Here is a 24,543-nt window from a genome sequence, read left to right as displayed (position 1 = left end):
TATTTGATCAAACATATAGTGTGTTTCAGAAATCATGTTCTGAAACCCAAACTCAGAAAGATACAGATATAAGTTGTAGACCATTCAGACATGGATATCCATACAAGTTATGTATATAATAGGTGTAGTTTAAGACATGCTGTTTTATATGCCGCATAAAACAAACTTCTGTAATTTCAAAAGTTTTCGGAAATGACGTCATTTGTATGAATAATGTCATCTGGATAAGTCAATAATTTGCCCGAATGCCGAGAAGTTTTATTGCAAAAGATGCAAACTGTAAAATTGATGTAAAAAAACATTTGTGTGTTTCTGTGAAACATTTAGGTACATTTGCCTGCCCAAAATTCACCTCTGATGCAGTTCCATCGGAACAATAACTTTTAACACAATAAAGTAAATATATGTAATCGAATATATCTTGATAACAACCAGTAAATTATTGTTTTAAGTGGTGTCATCAATGACGCCATGTTTTATTATGAAATCCTGGCTGTAAATGATGGTATTGCAACAAATGGTGTCATCATTTGCTTTCTATAATGTCTTAATTCGTGAAACTGTTATTTTTCATGAAGAAGTTATGGTGGTTTAAGGTCGGGACATGTTATCTGAAACACTCTGTATGGCATCCTGTATATTTGTGTGTATGAAATAACTTTGGAAGTCCCATTTCAGGACGTTTGAACGTTATTTAGAAAACAATTATGGAAAAAACAGCAATGCATCTGTGTATTTATATTTCATTTTAAAGTATATTAAACTGAAGGTCGCTAGTAGCTACTTTATGAATAAATCTGAAACTGAATGGATTTCTTAAGAATATTTTGTAAGACCATATCTTCACAAAGGGGTGATTATAATTAGGGCATCTAACCAGTCAACCTGGTTCGACATATGCGAAGAAAACAAATCCTTAAACGCTTCACTATATTTTCGTCACAACCTTTGATATGCACTGAGTGGGAAATAGCAGGTTGTCCTTCCGTCTGTTTGCATAAAGATAAATGAATCCGGGAACCAAAGTTCAACTTTAGAAAGAAATAAAAGCTACAAAATCGACATTGAATGTTCATTACTACAAACACATCGCCGGCATGTCATCGCAGAGTTCTGGTAAGACTGTCATTCTGACAGCCATGCTTGGTTTTCTGTCTTTAGTGAGAAGTCAGGAACTGAGCGGTGGTGTTATTGGCGATGGTGCTGTTGTATGTAATCAACCGTCCACCTCAAACAGCACCATATATGAGTATTCTCTAATGGACCTATATCGCGAGAAGACCATTCATATGTCTAGGTACCGCGGGAAAGTCCTGCTTGTGGTCAACGTAGCCACCTACTGAGGGCTGACCCATCAGTACTACGGTCTAAATGCACTACAAAGAGATTACGGGTCCCGGGGGTTACAAGTCCTTGGGGTGTCATGCAAGCAGTTCGGGGTGGTGAGTTATAGCTTAAGATTGATTTTTAGAGGATATAATTAATTTCATTGCTATATTTAATTTTCTAGTCAATTAACTATCTTCTGTCAGTCTTGGAGGCATGGAAAAAAGTGTGGTTTTTGTGTGTGTTTTTTTTTTATTTTTTTTTTTATTTTCAAATTGTTGTTTTTGTTTTGTTTTGTTTTGTTTGTTTTTTTTTCTAATTTCCTGCTCAATTGGGAAAAAATGCTATTCAACTAATCACGGGCCTCCATTATGACAAATTTTTTAAGTGATACCATGATATTCTGCATACATTATAACCCTTTTCGAAAGTGTGACCATTATATTTAGCATCCAAAATTTCATACACTAATGTTCACTTAAATCAAATTTAAATCTTAATCTGTATAGCTTGGTATATTAACAAAACAGCGATCTATTTCTACCTGAACTCGTTTTATTCAAGTCACTCCAAAACTGTTTTCCCCAGATTTTGATTTTGAAAGTAATTTACACATAGGAGGAAAATGAGAGTATTTTAAGACAGGGACACGTCCTTTAACAGGATGGAATGAGATTAAAAAAAGAGCAAAATATCAATCTCAATCTCCAGTCAAATTTAATAATGCTTTGAGAAGTGGATATTTTCACCTTAAATTATCTATGTGTGTTGTAAATAGAAAGTCATTCATTATTGTTTCCCCTTCTTTCAGCTGCAGCCTGGTAGGAATGGTACCGAGATCATGAACGGTATCAGATATGTTCGACCAGGTTTTGGTTTTAAGCCCCTGTTCCAACATACGGAGTTTGTAGATATAAACGGAGCACATCAGCATCCTCTCTACGTGTATCTGAAGGTAAGCATATACGTTCGTGTTTTATCTTATTCCCCTGTGAGTAGCACACATGTGAACTCTGCTAGGTTTTATACTGACAAAAAAACTCAAAGGCATATATTGACGAAAATCAAGCATTTATTAAATGTCAGTGAATCAATCAATAAAAAAGCTGAAAGCATAAAAGGTTGGGGAAATCTTCTTGAAAAAACTCCACAAACTTGAATGGTAAACAGCTGCATACTGATCACTCAAGTGCTTCCAATTATATACAGCTGTATATGCAATTATCAAAATGCCTATATCATTGAGACATATACAGGGATTATTCTATTGTGTTTTTCTTGTTCAGCATTCTCTTATAAGCGCGCCCCTATCATTATTTTTCCATTGTTTGTTTGTTTGTCTTGGTTTTACGGCACATAGACAGCTAAGTCAATTTGTCTCTTGTTTCGTTATCGTACATTAGGAGAAGGCTTTTATAAGTTGTAGTAACTTTTTCCTCATCCTTTTATCTTTGTTTTGACAATAAATATGTTTAAACTAAAACTTATGTCATTTATGACAAAACCATCATCTTTAAAACTGCAAGGACGCCATGGACAAGATTGTAAAAGCATAAAGCACTAAAATAAAAATGTCAAATACCTTTTGCTTGCTTGAACAATTTCATATATTATTGTTGCGCAAATATGTCAACATTTTGTTGTTGTTGTCTCAATCTCAACAGCAGGTCTGTGTGACTATTGACAAGAACTTACTGGGCGGAATAAAACTAGCACTCCCAAATCAAAACTGGTACTAGTTCGATTCTTTTATGACTTATCCTAATGCGGAATGACAGTACACACTATAAGAGAAATGAAAACGGAACATAGAAAAACACAGATATATATGAGATACTTTTTGTAAATTCCAATGTGCCCTTGGCCTTTTTTCTGAGCTTAGCAATATCTGCATAAAACCCTTTTAATTTTGCTGGAAACAAAAGTATAATAAAAACCCTTCGTCTGTATAAGACCTGACTGCCTTGCACGTAAACATACTCACAAATTATAAAACGGCTTCCAACAGAACAATTAAAATTGCTAAGCAATATCATCACATCATTGTTTACTTTCCATATTCTTTTCAATTAAAGGGTCTAGTTTCCGCGTAGTCCACTTAACTTTTTGGGAAGCTAATACTTGTGTATTACATTATTTACAGCGGTTCTGTCCTCCGGTACACGACACGTTCTATGAGGGGACTGAATACTCTCCACTATCTATCTACGACGTTCACTGGAACTTCGAGAAGTTTCTAGTTGGGCGAGATGGCAAGATTGTTAGTCGGTATCATCCAGATGTCCAGCCCATCAACATCAGAGGTGACATCGAAAGAGAGTTATACAAATTCGGCAGGGGATAGTGGTAACAAGATACTTTAAAACAGTTTTAAACAGTGTTGTATGTTAATGAGATGAGAAGTCTCGTTAATTATGTCGGTCATATTCAATACTGATTTCGGGCTTACGTCAGTATTAGGATTTAAGACCAAAAATAGTTTAGACTTGCTTTTTATTCGTGTTCCCCAATTTATGTTTCTAGACTTAATTCCAAAATAGTTGTCTTGAGTTCTCAATTAGACTAAGAGGTACAATATTTTTTTCCGAAAGGGCTTTTAATTTTTATCTATTTTGTAGAGTTTCAAAAGTTGACGCCTACCGCTAATACTACACGTATCATTACTTCATGAATCATATGTGTATTAATTAATTACACATTAATTTATTTTAAAAAACGATAAAGACATCAGCACGTATCATCGAATAATGACGTAGATGTCGTAACCAGCACTGCGCTGTCGATATCTACTGATAGGTGTAAATATCACGGGATTATTTAGTGCATTTGGTCACGTGATAAACACACCTTTGGTGTACGTGATGAAACTTTGCTAAAACAAATAAAATTTAAAAAAAAAAAAACTGTTTTGTTATTTGTTTGTTTTGTGTCCATTTCATTCCCTCATACTTCATGACAAGTATATCAGTTCATATTGGAGAGGTTCGATGAAAAATGTTGTTCTCAAAGTCAACATTCCAATAGGCAACATAAGATCAACAGAGGGTTTCGTTATACAACGACTGCAATCTCTCATACCAAAACTTCAGTTTTGCGATGAAATTTTCCATTTTGGAACATCACGACAGTGATAGTAACCCCTGGAATATCGAGGTGACCAACTACAAACAAGCAATAATTATAAAACACAGAATAGTGTTTTTACATTTTATAATTCAATCCTACTTGTAACGAGCAATTTCATTGGTTTAAAGTTTGCTTTATCAGCCTATACAGGCAAACATGACCTTGCCGTTTTCAATGTTGTGTCTGATTTGCTGATGCAATGCGTAATGATTTCATAAGAAAAATACATTTTGAATTTTAAGGATGTTATCTAAAATAGCTTAGATAATATATAAGGATTCGGAAACATAACACAAAATACGAATACACTGTGATTTGTGTGCTATTTCGTCATTACATAAAATAAAATCCAAGTCAAGTTGAATTGTACGAAAGGGAAGACACCACGTAGCAAGCTGAGAAGTCTCTGAACCTCACGATGATAAAGAACAAGCATTGGAGCACGGGATCAGCTGCTGCGTGTAAACAACATAGACATACAAAAGAAATACTATCCAGAAAAGGAAAGTAAACTTATTTCTGGAAATTGAACACCTGGTTCCCGCCGTGCATGTAAGCAAATGTTACTGAAAAGTATATATTTTCACTGATTTCATTTTTTTAAATTGAAATTCTGCCCACTTGAGCGTTAAATGTTTGCTATTTGTGCATAAAACATTGTTTGTCACTATTTCTTTCGTTAATTTGTAACTATGTACTCACCCAACACCGTATATTTAACAATACGATTACTATACAATGACATATTTTCAATTTGAGAACCCCATTTTTATCCATTTTGAGTCTAACCTTCTAGATATCTATCCTTTGTGTCCCTTACTATCTGTGTTTAAAGAACATCTCATTGTCATTATATGCCTCGAATTTACTTATAGTAGCCAAACATCCCATTATTTCTAGAGCTACTATGTGACAAAATATCCAATGAACTCTTCAATTTTGAAGAACTTTGAAAGTGGTATTATGACCATAAATAAAGACAAGTAAAATTAGTTTTGATTAACGTTGTTGTATATAGCAAACAATTATAATTCTTTAATTCTTCAAATATTACGGTCCATGCAGACCAACAAATTCATCAAAGGAATCACAACTAATAGGCCATAGGCTAGGATGTTCCCACATGCACCCACCCCCATCCCCAAACCTCCAAACCAATATTTTTCTGAACCCTTATGACCCTCTGATCAAAAATCAAAATGTTAACATTGCATAAATTGGGATGAACTTCTGGTTATGACGTCAATGTTATAACTATTTTCCCTTTTTAATGCAATTCAGAATGGCGGCCATCTTGATGACGTCATAACCGGAAGTTCATTCCCAACTTATGCAATGTGATAAGGGTTCAGAAAAATATTTGGTTCGGAGGGGGGGGGGGGGGGGGGGGGGGGGGGGGTGAATGTGGGACCCTCCTAGCCCATGGCCTTTAACCTTTTGGTACATTATACAGTAGCGATGGATAGTTAACAGTGGCTATGTACATATGTATGTCTTTCTAAGACGCATTTGGATTGCTAAGTAACATGAAACTACACAGTCCTTATCTATAACCCCATCTGTTTTCATTTCAGCACATTTTATTGACAGATTGATGATCCAGTCAGGAGGATCGAATAGCAAGCAATCCTTTACTCCTTTACTAATTCTTTCCAAAGCTGGACAAGAGTGTTATAACAATTAGGTCATAATATTTATGTATGTATTTACATGTTTTAAAATGAAAATTATGCAATAACAAAAGCTCAGGGGAGATAAAGTATAATGTTATATGTATATATATTGTTTTCTTGTTTCTTCATTAGTCAGTTATTCATTATTTAATTGTTTGTTAATTAAATACGTGTCTTGACAAAGCCTGGACTGCCTTGACATTTTGACAATCTATTTTGTCTACGCGATACGGAATACTTCTTTTCCCCATAATTATCATTTAAGTAATTTGTATCCTACAGAGATATTCTACAGACATACGTTTCTTCTGGGTGATACTGTGGGATCCTTGCACACCGTCGATATTACATATATACGTTTCTTCTGGTTGACACAAACATACACATTTAATACACAATTACAAACTAAAATACAGATATAGTGATTATAAATACAGCGTATCGTGTTAAATATTACATATGAGATATGCAATTTTATCAGATATGATATACTATTGTATTGACCAAGAGTCCATATAATAGGTATTGTTGTGCAGGTCATCACCATCCCCAATGTAAGCCCCCCCCCCCCCTACACACCCCACTTATAAGCAGCCTACACTGGCTTGTGGTTTGATAAACGGATCACAGTAGAGTCTAGACACTGTGGTTTCCGAGGATATAACAATCCAGACTGTTATTGTTTGAATTAAGCATACTTACTGATTTTTTGTTTATAATATATCAATTTGATAAGTTAGCAGTTGTAATAATTCTCATTTATCATTATGAGTTGTAATAATTCAGTATTACTAGGATTTTACATGTTCTCATTTATCATTATCCCCTAAACCTTAAAAATTAATGGTACAAAGGTTTTTTTTATATGTATATCTTATAAACTGTTAGAGGGCATTAAGCTTATTAAACTATTCCAACAATATAACACATGTTACATAGAACGCACCTTTACTCATAAAAACGTTAAGTTGAAAGTTAAAGTTAAAAATGTGCTAATATTTCTTGCAATTTCTTTGTATAAACACAACTTGTCTTTTAAAGAGGTGATAAGGTGAATCATGCGAAGAGAAGCGAAAAAAAATGATGACTATTTTTGCCGGCATTTATTAACGTACAATAAACATATCCAACAATACTGTTTAAGGTATTTTTAGAATATTAGATCCACGGATCGGTCTGTAAACATTTATGTCATTATCATTAAGAAATCTTTAAAACCTTTATTCAAACTTGCTACGTGATTTTATAAAATTGATTATGTCATTCTTATAATTTATAGTATCTTAAAGCATTGTCGACTAAATGTTACTTCAAGGACATCTATCATAGAGAAATCACCTGATCAAATGGTACCTTACACGGCTTTGCTCCAGGTAAGAAATGTACTGTAATTGATATTTATCAGCACCGAAGTTTTGCGGTTCGCTGCACCGTACCCACAATAGCATTATACCAAAATGTTGACACTCCACTGTAACAAAGATACCCTAAAAGACACGAATTTGAAAGAAAAAATCGTTTTCCATGAATGTATAAGATGCTAAAATGGGTATAATGCACCATTTGTAAAACAATCGGTTCAGTGAAACATTAATTACAGCATATTTTCTTACCTGAACCTGGTCATGTACGGTACTATTGGATTGCTTACACAGATACGTCAGCTGATACTACAGCACATACAAATTTATATACCTAGAATTCAGCCTATGCTTGATGCACAATTTTATGTGTGTGTTTACCGTAAACTTCCGCCTGTCTATACTGCACACAACATTGTCGTCTTATTAACATAATTCTAAATCCGGAAAACACGCGGTATACGTGCGCTGTGGAACGGACACCTCGAATTGTATAATAAAAGCATCGGGTTTCCCGACGTAAACATATCTTTTTTTTTTTAATTCATCAAGAATAGATTTGAAATTGTCGCATATATAAATGTGACATCCTATAGAGCGCTTTAGGGTGTAATGCACGATTCGATAAACTGCACAAGAAAGGTAAGACAGATGTTTAATACAATATCTGACTAATTTGCATAAATTTAACAATAGAATCTTAAATATTGCCTATTTTGGTAGTGTAGGTTTAAACCACGCCTATATTTAGTATTTTCGGATATTTCTGTCATCATTACTATGATAAGATTACGAATTTTCGTTTCTTTTTTATTTCATTTTATCATCAATGCTTTCGTTATCATCTTCATCGACGTCAATAACTATAGACTGGTCATCAGTCTCTATAATAAAATTAATAAAATAATTATGAAAAATAAATTCGACTCGATGATTTTAGCCACTATGCAACGTGTCCAATATCTAGTTCAGTCTAGATGGAAATAATCTATTATTAGTTTATATATATATGATGATGAAGGTGTGGTTGTCAGTCTAGGTTATATGATGACGGCGATGACAACGATGACGACGATGAGGATGATGATGGGAAGTAATATATTTTTATCATGTCTTTGTATGAAAATCAAGCAAATGGTATAAAGTGGATTCCCCGGTTCTGTTCAGGAATATCTGGTGTCTGTCTGTTCCTAAAATAGATTACGTTAATGAAAAATGCGGATGTGATCCTGATCGATATAACCGTATTCTTTGCCAGGTTGCGTCATCTGATAGATTGGTGGCGTAAACTATCTGCGTTCCGAACGTCCTTATTAAGGATTCAACCTTCAGCTGTAACCTCCGCCTTAGTATCGATCTTTCCAATGTCAAACACAACAATATCATTTCTAATGATTTTGATAATTGGCGATTTTGTCGTGTATGATTTTGTAATAAAAACCGGGATAGGAGCCAATAATTGATTTATCAGGAATTATAGTTCCTTAAATATACAAAATGTTGTAACTAACTCTATCATTGCATTATTGCTGACTAGCACGTGGTCATGTACATGTATAGATTTGTATATATAAGCGCGTGAACACGTGAAACCGCTATAACTGCTTGCGAAACAGGATTTCTTAACAGCAGCAAATTTTATCATTTTATCTTCCCAGCGCACTTGTATTGTAAAAACAGAGAGCAGTTTATAGGTAAGTACATAACGTTAATTCAGAAAACAATATAAATATTATAAACAATAATAGATTTGACACAAGATTATAATTGTTTTTTGTATATATTAGACCGGTGAGCTGATACACATGCAGTTTGTCGATAAAACGTATACAATATATATCATATTTTGCGATATTAATCTGTACATATGGTACATAGAAATAGAAAGATTCATTGCAACTAAAATGGATATTCATTTATAATGTAATGCTTTTTAATTCAAATTTTAATTGAATTCATTTTGTATACATTTTTGCTTTAACTTGACAAAAGAATTGATTGAATTGATATCATGTTTAATATTTGTCCACTCAAAATATTTCTCATGGTCAAATATAAAGGCACAATGATATAAGCATTAACTGGAAATATGCTCGATTTTCATCTAATTACTGTTATCTAACATGTAACGTTTATAAGCTCACTTGCGATACAGGACACATATTGTACAAATGATTACGTTTTCTACCGACTTTTTATGTGCATTTTCCTTCCTTCCTCCTCCTCCTCCTTCTCCTCATCATCATCGTCATCATCATCGTCGTCATCATCGTCATCATCGTCATCATCGTTGTCGTCGTCGTCGTCGTCGTCATCATCATCATTATCCTCTCCTCCTCGTCGTCCTTCTCCACGTCCTCCTCACCATCATACATTCGTCGTCGGCGACGTCCTCCTTCTCCTCCTCCTACTCATCATCGTCATCATCGTGATTATCCTCTCCTCGTCGTCGTCTTTTTCACGTCCTCCACACCACCATATTCGTCACAGGTGACGTCCTCCTCTTCCTCCTCCTCCTCATCATCACCATAATCATCTTAATCATCATCATCATCATCATCATCATCATCATCATCATCGTTATCATCATCATCATCGTCGTCGTCAAAGTCGTCGTCGTTGTCAGTATTGTAGTCTTATATATTCTGTTTCCATCATCACTATCATTCTCGTCGCCATCGTCGTTATAACATTTCTGTCGTTGTTTGTCATCATCTACTGTATCGTTTGATAAGACAATTTGTTAACTGTGTGACCTCAGGGTAATGCATTCATTACAAATGTAAAGGCTAGGCTTTATTGCGCAATATTGATTCCTCGGTCTGAGCTATATATAACTAAGGCGTAAGAATGACCAATTTCTGTCTTAAATCAGCTCTATAGAATCTCCAGTGCATACTACATAACAAAGGTCTACTGCCATAAAGCTCTGTCTAGTCACGAATGTTAAATATCAAGATAATACAACTGAGACGTACGCTATGACGTGAAACCATCCTTGGAAATATTCTTTTTATATTAAGTCCTTTCAAAAAGTAATCCTCGATACTTCAGGGGCTATTATCACTGTCGTTGTGGATATAACGATAGTGGTAGCAACGCCTGTTGCCCGAGTATTGAGAATGTGTAACAACTTAGAGGTCTTTTTAAGGTTGCTGTGCGCTGACGATCGACTATTCTTTGTTTTAACAAAACAATTCCGGACTATTTTTCTTTGAATGTATATTAAAAACCTGTGTGGTTGCAATGAGATAATCATACTAAATAAACAGTTTTGTCCTCAAAATTGTCTGGAAAGAAACAAAACAGGTGTCGTTCATAACAGAAACTTATCACCGTAGCCATTATAAATATCTCCTAAGGAGCATAATACTAATGAAATTGACACCTGGTTGAATGGTTAACTTTTACCAGGGAGATGTATTACCCTATTCTAATTTTTGATGGTGCTGTTAATCGTTGACCATTTAAAATATGCCGTTTAGTCTCCCCCTCTGATACTCCATTTAAGTTTACAAATACAGATTTCTTTATTTTCCCGGATAATAAGGATATTGTGGTTAAAATAGACATCATGTAAATAGATAATGAAGTAATATATCATTTGTTTCATATATATTTCGGGAACAGTCAAATCATTGACCCTCGGTAGCAGGGAAGTCTTAGGCAACTGTTGCAGTCGACCTTCGACCTCAAGTAATACTTCCATGGGTCTTCCCCAATCAGAATTCCTCGTCATGCGCACAAATGGTCCATGTGTTCCGATTAGTTCTTCCTCTGTTCTTTCAAGTGTACACTGAGTCCCCATTTAATAACAAATACTAACAGTACATATTAACTATTAGCGTGATTAGATAGATAACTGTGGGCTGTTGGAAGTGCACACAGGTATATGTTTTTCAGCGGACGATGGAAATAACTGCATGTATATAACGACACAACTAGTTGGAATACTCAAACCAGCAAGCTTCTGAGCACTGGCTACCGCGCATTATGAAGATTGTCTGCAAAGCTCTAGCATCTATATAGACCATAGGAAGATAATTTGATACTTAAATATTACTGAAACATACATGTACGATAGAGAAGGCATTTCTGTCCAATCAGGCCATCACTGGCCTATGAGTCTTCCTTTGAATATAAACATAGAGAACGACGCCCATCTTCAAAGCCATACAGTGTATAGTTATTCAATATATAGTTATTCAATATATCTGTAGCATCTGTTGTCACACACACAGTAATATGTAGATACTCCAGTTTTGTTATGACATATTCCAGGGCTGTATATCAGGACAGTGAATGTAGCCCTTGTAATATATATGATGACTGCAAATGTGATATCATACATCAAATGCATCAGTCATTTCTGCAACGTGACAATACGTTAGTTTACACTATACAGGTGAAGTCTGCCGTGCCATTATCAGGGTATTATTTTATATTGATAGCGCATATGTGTATTGTAGTGCTGTAGCATTGTTCTAATGCTTGGCTGTTCGTTGTACATCGTTATTACGCAAATTAAACTTGCACGATGCATAGATATTGGCTTGTAAAGTTAAGATCCAATTTAGAAGAAAAAAATCTAACCTTGGGTGAAAGGGAGTGTTATCGTATCAACAATGACGTCCTCTATCTACATACAATGTAAACAACATACAACGGAATTGTCGGTGTAGTAAGTGCTACTTGAACGAGTCTCCTTGAACACTCCCTTAGCCTTTAATATCACAGATACGTCCACAACATCCTTAATACTCCAGGGGTTATTTTCACTGACGTTATATCCACCGCTGGACTATCTTATAGTATAAAAGTGAAAGATAACGGAGATAATGATTTACTTTCAATTTCCTCATCAGCTTAATTAGTGTTTATGAAAGCTTAATTTATTGGGGTTTTTTTACGTACGATTCTTGGAACTCTTTTTTCTCTCCGAGAACACCATTATATGAATTGTGGGTGTATAACATGTCAATAGATGCGTTAATGTCCTCCTCGTTCTTATTATAATTGTGTTTCTCACTTTAAAGTCGGTAAACTCGTTTTGTCTGTGAAATTTACTATAATGATTTCATCAGCGCTACGCATCAAAGCCTAAGGGTTAATGAATCATTTTGGTGTATTAGCACACTAACGATATACCGCGAATGTTATAGGATACGCAATATACTAGTGAATTTCATACATTCAATCCACGTAACATAATGTCTAAAAGCTGCCAAAACGTAACCTCTGCTTGGGCCTTAAAGGGTGTTCCAGTTCAAATTATAAACCTTGAAGAGCAATGCCTAATGAAATTATCATGTGGCAGGATTGGACGTTCATTTTGTGTAATATTTTGTCCGAAATCATACGTGTATTATAACTACAACTCAGCTTTCATAGTAAACATATCAAACATATCCTTTAAGGTAACCGTTTCCGTATTTTTTATTTGAATTGTACTTGTCTCTCCTATATTTGAATTATACATGTCTCTCTCCAACTGGTGGCAACGCTATCATATTTATGTGGTTTCGCCACAGGTTTATTGGTTTAGGCGGTGATATCCAAAGTAATGGGAATCTAATTAAATCTTCTGAAATAGTTTGTCCGATTGCCATCAAATTTGTTGATCCATGTGTGATCCGTGCATTTTTAATGTCGCAATAGTTGGAAAAGATTACTGATAGAAGTTATAAAGCTTTCGCATTGGTTGTTTGATTGATTAGGTGAACGTTTTAATACCAGTCAGGTTAATAGTTTGGCCTCCCGCTTATATGGTGTGCTGCTCGTCTGAAGTGCTTGCGTGTTTTGGGAGACTGCAGTATGTTCGCGTTGTTTCTTTGTGACAAAGAAACTTTATCCCTTATTAAAGTGCGATCTCGCTGAAACGTATAACCTTGAGAATTATGTACCTGTCGTTCATTTATTGTCAAATTACATTTTTTTCAGTTGTCAAGCAACATGACGACAGTAAAAGAGACAGTGAACGGGAGTCCTAATGGCGATATGCCACCTCGGTTACCCCAGAAGAAACGGATCATCCTCCAGTCCCAATTCAGTACCGAATCTTTCCAGGACGGACCTAGCCCGAGGAGAAGGACCACGTCCGTCAGTTCGTATCGCAGACAGTCTAGTCTTAGTCTGCATCACTGGGACTCGTACAAAGTTATCAAGAAAGATATTACTGAACAACCTCTTGAGGAACACCCGGAAACCGAAGAGGCCAAGGAGAAGGGTAAACAACTTTTTTGTTGTCTCATTACTATATACACTTTAAATCATCTCCCACATTCTTGGACAACTGTTCTTACGAATTGTAAAACACTACATTTTTGCATGATACAAATATTCGCGCAATTTCGCGAAAAAGCTCGATTGCGATTTCAAATGTTGCGTGCATTATTGTGTAATCCAGTTTATTTCAGCGCGCGATTCAATTTCGCGGGTAATTTGCAGACGATAGCATATCGCGAAAATAAATAGCCACAAAATTTTTTCAACACAAGTAAAGTAGCATCATAAGAGTTTAGATTGCGAAATTCGTCTTGAAAAATCGTTCAATGGAAATAACACGAAAAGTTGATTAACGGTATTCAGGAATTCATGTAACCAAGTAGTTCAGTGCCAACGTTTATTTTATTTTCAGTGCCTTGGTGGACATCCCAGAGAGTTCGTCTCTCCCTGATTTGTTTTATGGGATTTTTCTGTCTCTACGCTAATCGGGTCAATTTGAGTGTCGCCATTGTATGTATGGTGAAGCAGGATTTGGCCAATGAAACTGCATATAATAGTCAAAACTTGGACAATGATACGTACTTGAACAATAGCTATAACTCTGGCCTATCGTCACAAAATGTAACATTTCGGAAACATGACGTCACAGTGCCGAAAGTTAATATGTGTCCAACGTCGGCGTGGTCATCCAAAACACAGGTAAGTTCTGTTATAACCGGAAGGATATGCTACTTAGCAACGGGTCACTTTTATTTAAATGTTCATTAGTCCATGAGGCTATGCGTTCACTATTGCAAAAACTTCATTCATTCAGCAGAATACTTTCTGAATAAACGTCGATAAGATGTAGTGGATACTGATGTTAGTTGAGCAGATAAGTAGTTAGACCAAGCACTTTTAGGTTATGTTCAACAATTAATAGAACGAAATTATATCAGTAAATAAAAAATACTGTAAATTGCTTTTAATTTTGCGGGGTTTGCATTCAGCAAAAATCGGTGTAGTGCAAAAAAACCAATTACAGCACTTGACAGTCTTGAAAGTTTAAAAGGTTAAAATGAATACACCAATTTGAATTTTGAAGTATGTAGATTTTGCTTCTGACATTATAGGAAGGAGAGTTCGGATGGGATAAATTCCTCAGAGGATTCTTACTGGGGGCCTTTTTCTGGGGCTACACTATAATGCAGATTCCGGCTGGCTGGTTGGCAGAACAATATGGTCCCCATAAGACTGTGTTTGGCGGGATGTTCCTCGTGGCTACACTTACACTGTTCACGCCACTTCTCGCTAGGGGAAGCCCTTATCTGCTTCTTGTCGGGAGAATCTTTATTGGAGTTGGAGAGGTATACTATAGCATAACGCTTCATTTTTATTTTTTTTTAATATTCTTGAATATTATTTTTTTACAACTTTGACTGGACTCCGGCAAAAAATCAAGACAAATTTGTATTTACAACCGGTCTGATTGTACATACTGCTTACATTTTGCTTTCAAGCCTGGAATTATCTTTCTTATTATAAATTCTTAATTCCGTCATGATGATTTTCTCTAAAGATGTAACGTTACCATGCCTACCACAAGTTTAAACATGTTACAATTTGACCAGGTCAACGACAATAACTAAATCTATTGACAGGCGATGATGTATCCTGGAGCACAGGTTCTATGGGCTAAGTGGGCCCCGCCAGATGAGAGGAGTCGTCTGGTCGGATTCTCGTTCGGAGGCTGTCAACTAGGAAATGCTTTAGCTTTCCCCATAGCAAGCTTACTGTGTCAATACGGATTTGATGGAGGGTGGCCAGCTATCTTTTATGTACTCGGTATGTTCTAGTTTTCTTACATAGGGAAATGTCAAAACATTAACTGTAGTCACGGAAAATATTCCAGGTATTTATTTCCCAGCAAACCGTGTGTGTTTTCTCCACAACATTGGTAGAATTTGAAATAGGTCAACCTCGATCCCTTTTTTTAAAATTAAATCATTAGCAATAGAAATTTACATCGCCTAACAAAGTATAAAACGTAAATTTCATAAATTGTCATATATAACACAGGTAACTGCACATTGCTGTGGCGCAAAGATGTCATAGAAATGCACATTGATATGAAGTATGATGATATCGAAAGCCCAAGGTCAGAAACTGGCCGATATATGAAAAAATAGAAGACATATGCATTATTAGAGTACTAACTATCTGTGTATGTCGATTAGTGTTCAGAGTAAACACAAAATCGACCTGTATTATATTTTTGTGTTCCTTTTATTATAACAAATAAAACCAGCTTCAGGTAGTCATCTTTTTTTTCATTTTAGGGGGTTTGGCTCTAATCTGGACGTTCGTATGGCTAATATGTGTTAGGAACACTCCTGCAGAAAAACGTGGAATATCAGAAATAGAACTCCGGTATATCGAGAACTCCCTTGGAGTTGTGCATCACACACACAACAGCACCAGCAAAAAGGTGAAGCATTTGATAAGATTACATACCGTTATCGGGGAGTATAAGTCATGTCATTTAAGCAGGTTTAAATCGAAAATCGAAACCAACTTTCATTCGCGGCAACTAAAATTCGCGATTTGCCATTTTAAAATAATTTCGCGAAGATCAATATTCGCGGATTTAAAAATTGATTGGAAATTCCTATCAGTATCAATGATGAAGATGTTAATTCGTGGAGTTAACTTTTCGTGAATTTTCTTTCATCGCGATATTCGCAAAAATATATCGGGGGGAAAAGTTTGTTTACAGTATATTATATTCCCTTCTTATATGTTGCTGTCGAACCAGAGGCTAGGCCTATGTCAGGAATATGGTTCATTTAAATAGTACTTTTATTTAATATTAAGTTAATACAAACTTTCTATTAAGCTTTTATATTTCTTTTTCAGCATCATCCAATGCCATGGAAAGCTATGCTTACGTCACTTCCGGTTTGGGCAATATTAGTTGCTAACTTCTGTGGTAACTATGGAGCATATATGCTGTTGACACAAATGCCGACATACATGAAAGAAGTCCTCCATTTTGACATCAAATCTGTAAGTCATTACTCATAGCTAGATTTCCTTTATTGCAAGCAAAAGTTTGAACAAGATCAAGTGGTTCGGGAAAAGAAGCGTTTTGTGAAAATTACATGGTTAACTATATGTAATCTCATGTGTATTTTCTAAGGACACAACATCCATTCAGCTTATCATTGTATGAATTGTCATACTTTTCAGAGAAAACGACGTGAATTTTGCTCACAAAATGACAACGTCACAAAAGATACCTCCCCGCAAGGGAGATAACTCTTTAATTTGCAAAGACGACGTACGCGAAAACGTATTGTCCTCTTTGATTTATTAGTTAATGTGTGTTGCAACAGTTTGTATAAAATTTTTGAAATACTTTTTATCTGTTTTTATCACTATTTTACAGAATGGTGTATTCTCAATGATTCCTTATCTCGTATTTTGGATGTTCGTCATCCTTGCTGCCCTCATCGCCGATTTCCTCATAGCTAAAGACATCTTGTCGATAGAATGGACCAGGAAACTGTGTGGCTCGATAGGTAGGTCACAGGTGCAGAAGTTAAAGCAATCACTTGTCGAACAATTTGACTCGTTTTTCCTTCCCATTCTGGTGATCTATTTAAGCTTTAACAGAAACTTATTTTAGAAGTCGCTTTTGTTAAATGAGGTTGCAGACTATTACACTTGGCTTCTTGATTTGATAGTGCGTACTCATTTTACTGCACAATAATCCGACCAAAATTAATTATGAGTTCACAATTGTCTTTGTAGGATTAAAACTAGAGTACTGTAAAAGTTATAATTTCCGTGTGTTGAGTACCATCAACATTTCTTGTATCATCAGTATGAAACTAATAGTACATGGTGTCACTAAAGAATTTTATTTGTGATTTCGTAAAATATTTTCCAAGGGTTAATTGAATTATAGGTTTTGAATTGATGTACTTGCCCTAGATAAAATAAATATGAGTCTAAGCCAATGATGTTTCTGTTCCAAAATACTATTGTGTTTACATAGATAATTTATGTGATTCCAGGAATGTTCATTCCCGCCATTTTCCTGATCGCTGTAGGATATATGGACTGTTTCCGTCAGATCGGGGCTGTTGTGCTGTTGACTCTGTCCCTGGCGTTTTGTGGTTTCCAGTTTGCCTCTTTCTTTATAAATCACGCTGACATTGCACCCAAGTACGCCGGAACTATTTTCGGTATAACGAACACTGGCGCGAGCGTTCCTGGTATTCTTGCACCGTACGTTGTCAGCGCGATCACGCAAAATGTGAGTGAATAACTTTTAAGATATTTTATTTAGAATTTGAAAAGATAAGGTTACGTATTTACTTTTTATCTGTTAATATTATATATAAAATATTTCGAAATGTTCTCATGAAGACAATAAACCTATGGAAAAGATTATCTGTTAAATTGAAAATTGAAAAGTTTAATAAGATGTGTACTGTTAAAAAATGAATAGTTTGCCCACTGAAGTAGTATATATTTCTTTTGTCTGGCTCTTGCAGAATCATAATATTTAGTTCATCTTAGAAAGTTTTCCATCTTACAGAAAACGCCGGGAGAATGGAGGGTTGCATTTTATATCGCCGCGGCCATTTATGCGGTTGGAGGTATATTTTACATTGTATTCGCCAAAGGAAGGATACAGCCGTGGGCTTCAGAGGAAGAAGAGGACATGGAAGAAAATGGGGATATAAAGTTAAACGATATGTCTGAAAATACTAAAAATCTCATCAGTAATGAAGAGAAGACTGTTAGTAATGACAAGCAGAATGAATGAACAACAAAACTGGAAAACATGACAATTTGATAGAAATGAAGACCAGGTGGCATGGCCAAAATCTATTCAAAACAAAAGAAACATGGAAGTGAATATAATATAAGTCAACGTGTTTTGCGCGCGACAAAGTGATTCTACCAAGTACACGCGATTTATTTGGACTTGAATCCCCTATTAGGCACAATGAAAATACGTGTTCAGCTTTGTAGTTTTTTGGTGTGCTCCTTCTTGGTGTGATTACATTTTCACTGATGTTGAAGGTTGTGTTTCAGTGAACTTTTATAGAAATATGTTTAAAAATTGTAAATGTGTATTGATGGCATAATACTTATATATCATTTTGGTTCATTATCTTAATGATTTAGATATGAGATTGGCTAGAAGTCAACACTTTAAAATAGTATTATCATTTGCTCATGTGTCATATTTAAAAATGCTTAACTATACATACTAACTTATTTAAAGAGTTTTGTAATTTGTAAATGTTTTCAATTAAACAAAAGTAAAAGTGAATGCGTATACAGTGTTTTAGCGTAGTTGAGCATTGTTGCATAAAAAATTGAGTGTTACAATCTTGCTGCATGAAAATCATCTAGATTGAACATTATTTTCTGTCATATTTTCTTGTGAATGTTTAAGATTTCTTCTTTATCAAGGGAGGATAAGATCTCGTAGTTTATAGCGTAGAGTTTGTTTTATTATAAGGAGCAAGTGTAAGGTACGAGAGCAAGGAAACATGCTAAACTCATTCACCCCTAAAGATGAATTTGGACTCTTCTAATTAAAAAAATAGAGCAGTTCATTATGAATTTTCAGGAGGGAATGAGTTAATTTATAGTTAGCATTGCAAGCGTAATGAAAGACTAGTCGGCGGCTAGAGAAAGGTACATATGTAGTGTAGCATCTTATCTCTATATTATAGATTTGACATACACTGTTATTGTTACATTAGATATGATATAAACGACTATATTTTGTGAGAAAACATTGCCACTTGTGTGATATTAAGAAACTGTTATTTTTATACTGTTAACTGACAATTTAGTGACTATCTGTGATTTAGAAGTGTCAGTAGTCGATATTTTGAATATGTATTTCACACTGATACCTATTAAAATATCAGATGTGATAAAGTTGGTTTAGAATTAGTTAGAGATATTTATCGAAGGATCAAAAATATACAACTACTTGAGAAGTTTGTTTGAACTTTTTATATATGTCGTGTTTTAGTATGAGGGAATTTTATGTCTTCGGGCAAAGAATTATTTAAAGATGCTCCACCGCCGACAGAGCAAAAACGATGCTTATTGTTTGAACAATAACTGATGTTTAATTGTGTCTAATTGTCTAATTAACACAAAATTAACACAAAAATAGAAATAAAAAAATTCATTTTCTTTTGTTGCATGCGCAATCACTACTTTATTCCATGTAGGATATCGTACCATTGATTGTTTTCGGGACGCAATTGATTCTTTTGAATATTTTTTATCTTGACGTAAAATAAGAAGCTCAAACTTTTCAATGACGGTAATAGTGTAGCATCTTTAAACGATGTATTGTTGGTTCACTTTTAGCCAAGATACTTGTATGGTGCATTTTATTATTTCTATAGTCTGTTTTATACAATCCTGTGAGATTTACATGTAGATTTGTTCCCCGGTGAGCCTTAGGCAGAATATGAAAGTATAACAAAAGAAAGACAACTCCTTCAGGTCATATATCACACTCTTTGATGAATTACCTCCCCTTTTCTTTCAATCTGCACTGCACCAATTTTTTTTCTGAATTTGTTTTTACACATTTTTATGTGCAGATACCTTTCCATTTTTTTTATTTTTTTCCTTCAAAAATATTTCCCCCGTTTATTTCTGTTTTAGATAATGGTTTCGGTTTCCGCATCAGACTGCTTTGTGTCTTGCCAAGCATAATTGTTTCCTGTCCAAATTGTACTTCGTTGATCTTCATTATATGTGTATAATTAGTATCCATGATTAGTATATGCATTGCAATCTAGGTATACAAATCATATTATTGACGATTTGTCTCTAGGATCATATCAAGATAGTGGGCCGCCATTACGTCGTCATTAAAACGTCCTTTTTGAGGACATGGATGTGGCACAGTGGTGTAAGCCGCAGATATGTTTGGCTTGGTGACTGGGTGCCGTAGATCGTGAGTTGGGGGCCCGGATAGGGCACGAGCCATAGAATTGTTTTACTAAAAGTACAATGAGCCATATGTCATATGTTTCCTGTCGAAATTAAATTTTGTTAATGCTTTGCATAATTAATATACATAAACTGTCTAAAGACATATTGGTCGTGTCAGAATAAGGTTTTTTTCCTGATGTAAGTAACAACCAAATGATAATATTGGCCAGTTTTGTGGTTTAATTTGAAATGCTATTTATAGAGAGTATCATAGAAGGGCCCGTCGATTTACAATAAATATACAAAAATGGACAGTTATTATTATATAAAATATATAACTACCACCTGCTTTGTGTATTATATTATATAATTGATTCAAAATCATTGATAAATGATACATTGATTACTAAATATAGAAAAAATAACCTTTTCCATTTGGTCTAATCCGAGCCATTCATCTTAGTTTTGAACAACAAACTTTTCTGATTCAATAATATGTATTTTGTAGTTTTTCAATGTTCCCTAGTACAAACAAATTTATATGTATTAGTACTATTAATCATTGAATAGAAATAGTGCGGTTTATTTAAAGTACACACAGATGTTGTGTTATATCTCTATAACATAAAAATCCAACATCGGCATTTTCTATATTTCTTTTTCAACTCTTTAATCTTCGAAATCATTACGCCGTTGTTTCAGCCAATCAGAAACGGCGTTACAAACGAAGATGTCCACTTTAACATTATTAGGTGACAACATAAAAGTAGATCTGTGTTATTATGATGTGTTCACGATTAAGCTAGACTGTAAATAAAAAAATATATAAAATAGCAAAAAAAAAATATATAATAAGACTGAAATTAAAAAAGTAAAGTGCAATATAAATTGAAATTGAAAAAATAATGATACAAAATCCTAAGACGGGTCCCACGAAAACAACATCAATATTCATTTGCGAAATTGGAATATCACTTTATCATGAAAACGAAAATAGAGTGTATTTAGCTATTTGCATAGCTTGTGATATTAACATAACTTTGTTGATATAAATCGATTATATATATCTGATATTTAGATATGTTCATAAGGTATTGTTCATATGATGTGGTTTTATTTTGAATATAAAAAATAGAAAAGCTTCTATGATATTATTTTTGTTTTTGTTTTAGATCTATATTATTGTTATCAGCGCAAATTACAATTTATTGTCTATCTATTTCTAATAAAATTACAAAAAATCCAAATTTATGTCCTTTATATATACATACATTGTACTCGCAGTATATATGTGTTTTTCTGTTGTGCGTCCTTTTTATTGTAAACCTACAATGTACCTGCCAGTAAGGCGAAAATAAAACCAAACACAAGCTTTTCTTAAAATTGGCAAATAAATTATTTACAGGTTTCTCCAAGATATTTCAATGCAATTGATCAAATTCAAAGGAGTATTGAATTTGTTTATTTTACAACTTTGAAGATAGCATAAAGTTATTTTTTCACTTAAAAATCATTTTTCAAAAATTCCAAACAGGACATACACAAAAACGTCCTCTCGACACACCTCATTCATACCAGGAATTTGTATGCAATAATAGAGAATAAAAAAACCCATGATACCTCTCAGCCCTCAGATTCCAGTTAAAAAAGAAGATGGTATAAAGCATTACTTTTCCTGTTTTGCATGACTTTTACTGCTTATGATCGGTTTCTAAAGATGTTTGTGTTTGTTTTCACTCATGTGACCTTTTACGGATGCAAAACATAAAAAAGACATCTATACCCGTGCCAGTAAAAAAAATTGACATGGATGGAAACACGAATACCGAATAAACGGTTATTCACGTGAGTCAAAATATTCGCGATTCAAATTAAAATCAAATTGATGCAGTTTTAAATGTTCATGATCTGGCGTTCAGGGTATATAAAAATGTACGACCCAATTCATTTCTCAATATTTCGCGAATGAAGTTTTTTTGCGATCATATTAACGCCCAACGAAAGCCATCAAATGAAGATGGAAATTGCAAATCAGAGGAACCGGAGAGAAAAACCAAATGAGTGCAAAATTATCCAACCGAATACTTGATGGTCACTGCCATTACCCAAATGAAAAATTCAAACATGGCCAGCTTAATTTTTTCAATAAACATGAATCTTTACCTTACAGTGTTATATTTTTTTTTCTGTATAACATTGACAATCGATATGTTCCGGTACTGTAAACTATCTAATTTTCGCGTGCGGTTAAGTTTAGCGTAAATTTTCCCGACGCAGAGATACATTTAGACCTGGTCATTACAGTCTCTTGTGTCAAAAAATGCATGACATTTAGCCCTCTTCATTACAGCCTCTTGTGTCAATTTAGTCCTGTACATTACAGCCTCTTGATTAAAAAAAACGCATGACACTTAGCCTTGTACATTACAACTTCTTGATTCAAGAAAATACACGACACTTAGCCCTGTACATAACAGCCTCTTTATTCAAGGAAATAAAGATTCAAGGAAATGCATGACACTTAGCCCTGTACATAACAGCCTCTTGATTCAAGGAAATGCATGACACTTAGCCCTGTACATTACAGCCTCTTGATTCAAGGAAATGCATGACACTTAGCCCTGTACATAACAGCCTCTTGATTTAAGGAAATGCATGACACTTAGCCCTGTACATTACAGCCTCTTGTGTCAAAAATGTATGACATTTAGCCCTCTTCATTATAGCCTCTTGATACAAAAAAACCGCACGACACTTAGCCCTGTACATTACAGGCTCTTGATTCAAGAAAATGCATGCCACTTAGTCCAATACATTACAGCTTCTTGAGTCAAGAAAATGTATGACACTTAGCCATGTACATTACAGCCTATTTAAGTCAAGAAAATGCATGACATTTAGTCCTGTAAATTACAGCCTATTCGAAAATGCATGACATTTAGTCCTGTACATTACAGCCTCTTGATTAAAAAAAACGCATGACACTTAGCCTTGTACATTACAACTTCTTGATTCAAGAAAATACACGACACTTAGCCCTGTACATAACAGCCTCTTGATTCAAGGAAATAAATGACACTTAGCCCTGTACTTAAAAGCCTCTGGATTTAAGGAAATGCATGACACTTAGCCCTGTACATTACAGCCTATTTGATTCAAGGACATGCATGACACTTAGCCCTGTACATTACAGCCTCTTGATTCAAGGAAATGCATGACACTTAGCCCTGTACATTACAGCCTCTTGATTCAAGGAAATGCATGACACTTAGCCCTGTACATAACAGCCTCTTGATTCAAGGAAATAAATGACACTTAGCCCTGTACATAACAGCCTCTGGATTTAAGGAAATGCATGACACTTAACCCTGTACATTTAAGGAAATGCATGACATGACACTTAGTCCTGTACATTACAGCCTTTTGATTCAAGGACATGCATGACACTTAGCCCTGTACATTACAGCCTCTTGATTCAAGGAAATGCATGACACTTAGCCCTGTACATTACAGCCTCTTGATTCAAGGAAATGCATGACACTTAGCCCTGTACATTACAGCCTCTTGATTCAAGGAAATGCATGACACTTAGCCCTGTACATTACAGCCTCTTGATTCAAGGAAATGCATGACACTTAGCCCTGTACATTACAGCCTCTTGATTCAAGGAAATGCATGACACTTAGCCCTGTACATTACAGCCTCTTGATTCAAGAAAATGCATGACATTAGCCCTGTACATTACAGCCTCTTGATCAAGGATATGCATGACACTTAGTCCTGTACATTACAGCTTTTTGATTCAAGAAAATGCATGGCACTTAGCCCTGTACATTACAGCCTCTTGAATCACGAACATACAT

The 24,543-nt window shown here is 34.8% G+C and overlaps 2 protein-coding genes across 5 annotated transcripts; both read left to right on the top strand.

The window, feature by feature from the left end:
• The first annotated feature begins 1,062 nt into the window (after window positions 1-1,062).
• LOC138321455 (glutathione peroxidase-like) lies at window positions 1,063-4,229 on the top strand. The gene is made up of 3 exons (XM_069265163.1): window positions 1,063-1,442; window positions 2,138-2,281; window positions 3,470-4,229. The coding sequence occupies exons 1-3, from the start codon at window positions 1,098-1,100 to the stop codon at window positions 3,668-3,670; spliced, it is 690 nt and encodes a 229-aa protein (XP_069121264.1). The 5' UTR covers window positions 1,063-1,097; the 3' UTR covers window positions 3,671-4,229.
• Window positions 4,230-4,494: 265 nt separating this feature from the next.
• LOC138321453 (sialin-like) lies at window positions 4,495-21,927 on the top strand. 4 transcript variants are annotated; one of them, XM_069265161.1, is made up of 11 exons: window positions 4,495-5,004; window positions 9,145-9,180; window positions 13,427-13,712; window positions 14,124-14,410; window positions 14,824-15,057; window positions 15,352-15,535; window positions 16,030-16,178; window positions 16,607-16,756; window positions 17,139-17,271; window positions 17,770-18,011; window positions 18,297-21,927. In XM_069265161.1, exons 3-11 carry the CDS (start codon window positions 13,439-13,441, stop codon window positions 18,525-18,527), a joined length of 1,884 nt encoding a protein of 627 aa, XP_069121262.1. In that variant the 5' UTR covers window positions 4,495-5,004; window positions 9,145-9,180; window positions 13,427-13,438; the 3' UTR covers window positions 18,528-21,927. The 4 variants fall into 4 exon arrangements, with proteins under 4 accessions (XP_069121262.1, XP_069121263.1, XP_069121259.1 ...); XM_069265160.1 differs by lacking the exon at window positions 4,495-5,004 and adding an exon at window positions 8,015-8,128; XM_069265162.1 differs by lacking the exon at window positions 9,145-9,180.
• Window positions 21,928-24,543: the final 2,616 nt, after the last annotated feature.

This window comes from Argopecten irradians, chromosome 4, assembly GCF_041381155.1.
Source record: "Argopecten irradians isolate NY chromosome 4, Ai_NY, whole genome shotgun sequence".
Classification (NCBI taxonomy): domain Eukaryota; kingdom Metazoa; phylum Mollusca; class Bivalvia; order Pectinida; family Pectinidae; genus Argopecten; species Argopecten irradians.
This window is presented reverse-complemented; position numbering and strand designations above follow the sequence as displayed.

Bases quoted from the DNA above. Each gene is read 5' to 3' on its own strand.
- LOC138321453 (XM_069265158.1), top strand. From the start codon at position 8,099: ATGCACGATTCGATAAACTGCACAAGAAAG. The intron at 8,129-13,426 runs GTAAGACAGATG...CATTTTTTTCAG, and splicing joins CGATAAACTGCACAAGAAAG to TTGTCAAGCAACATGACGAC. The intron at 16,179-16,606 runs GTGAAGCATTTG...TTTCTTTTTCAG, and splicing joins ACAACAGCACCAGCAAAAAG to CATCATCCAATGCCATGGAA.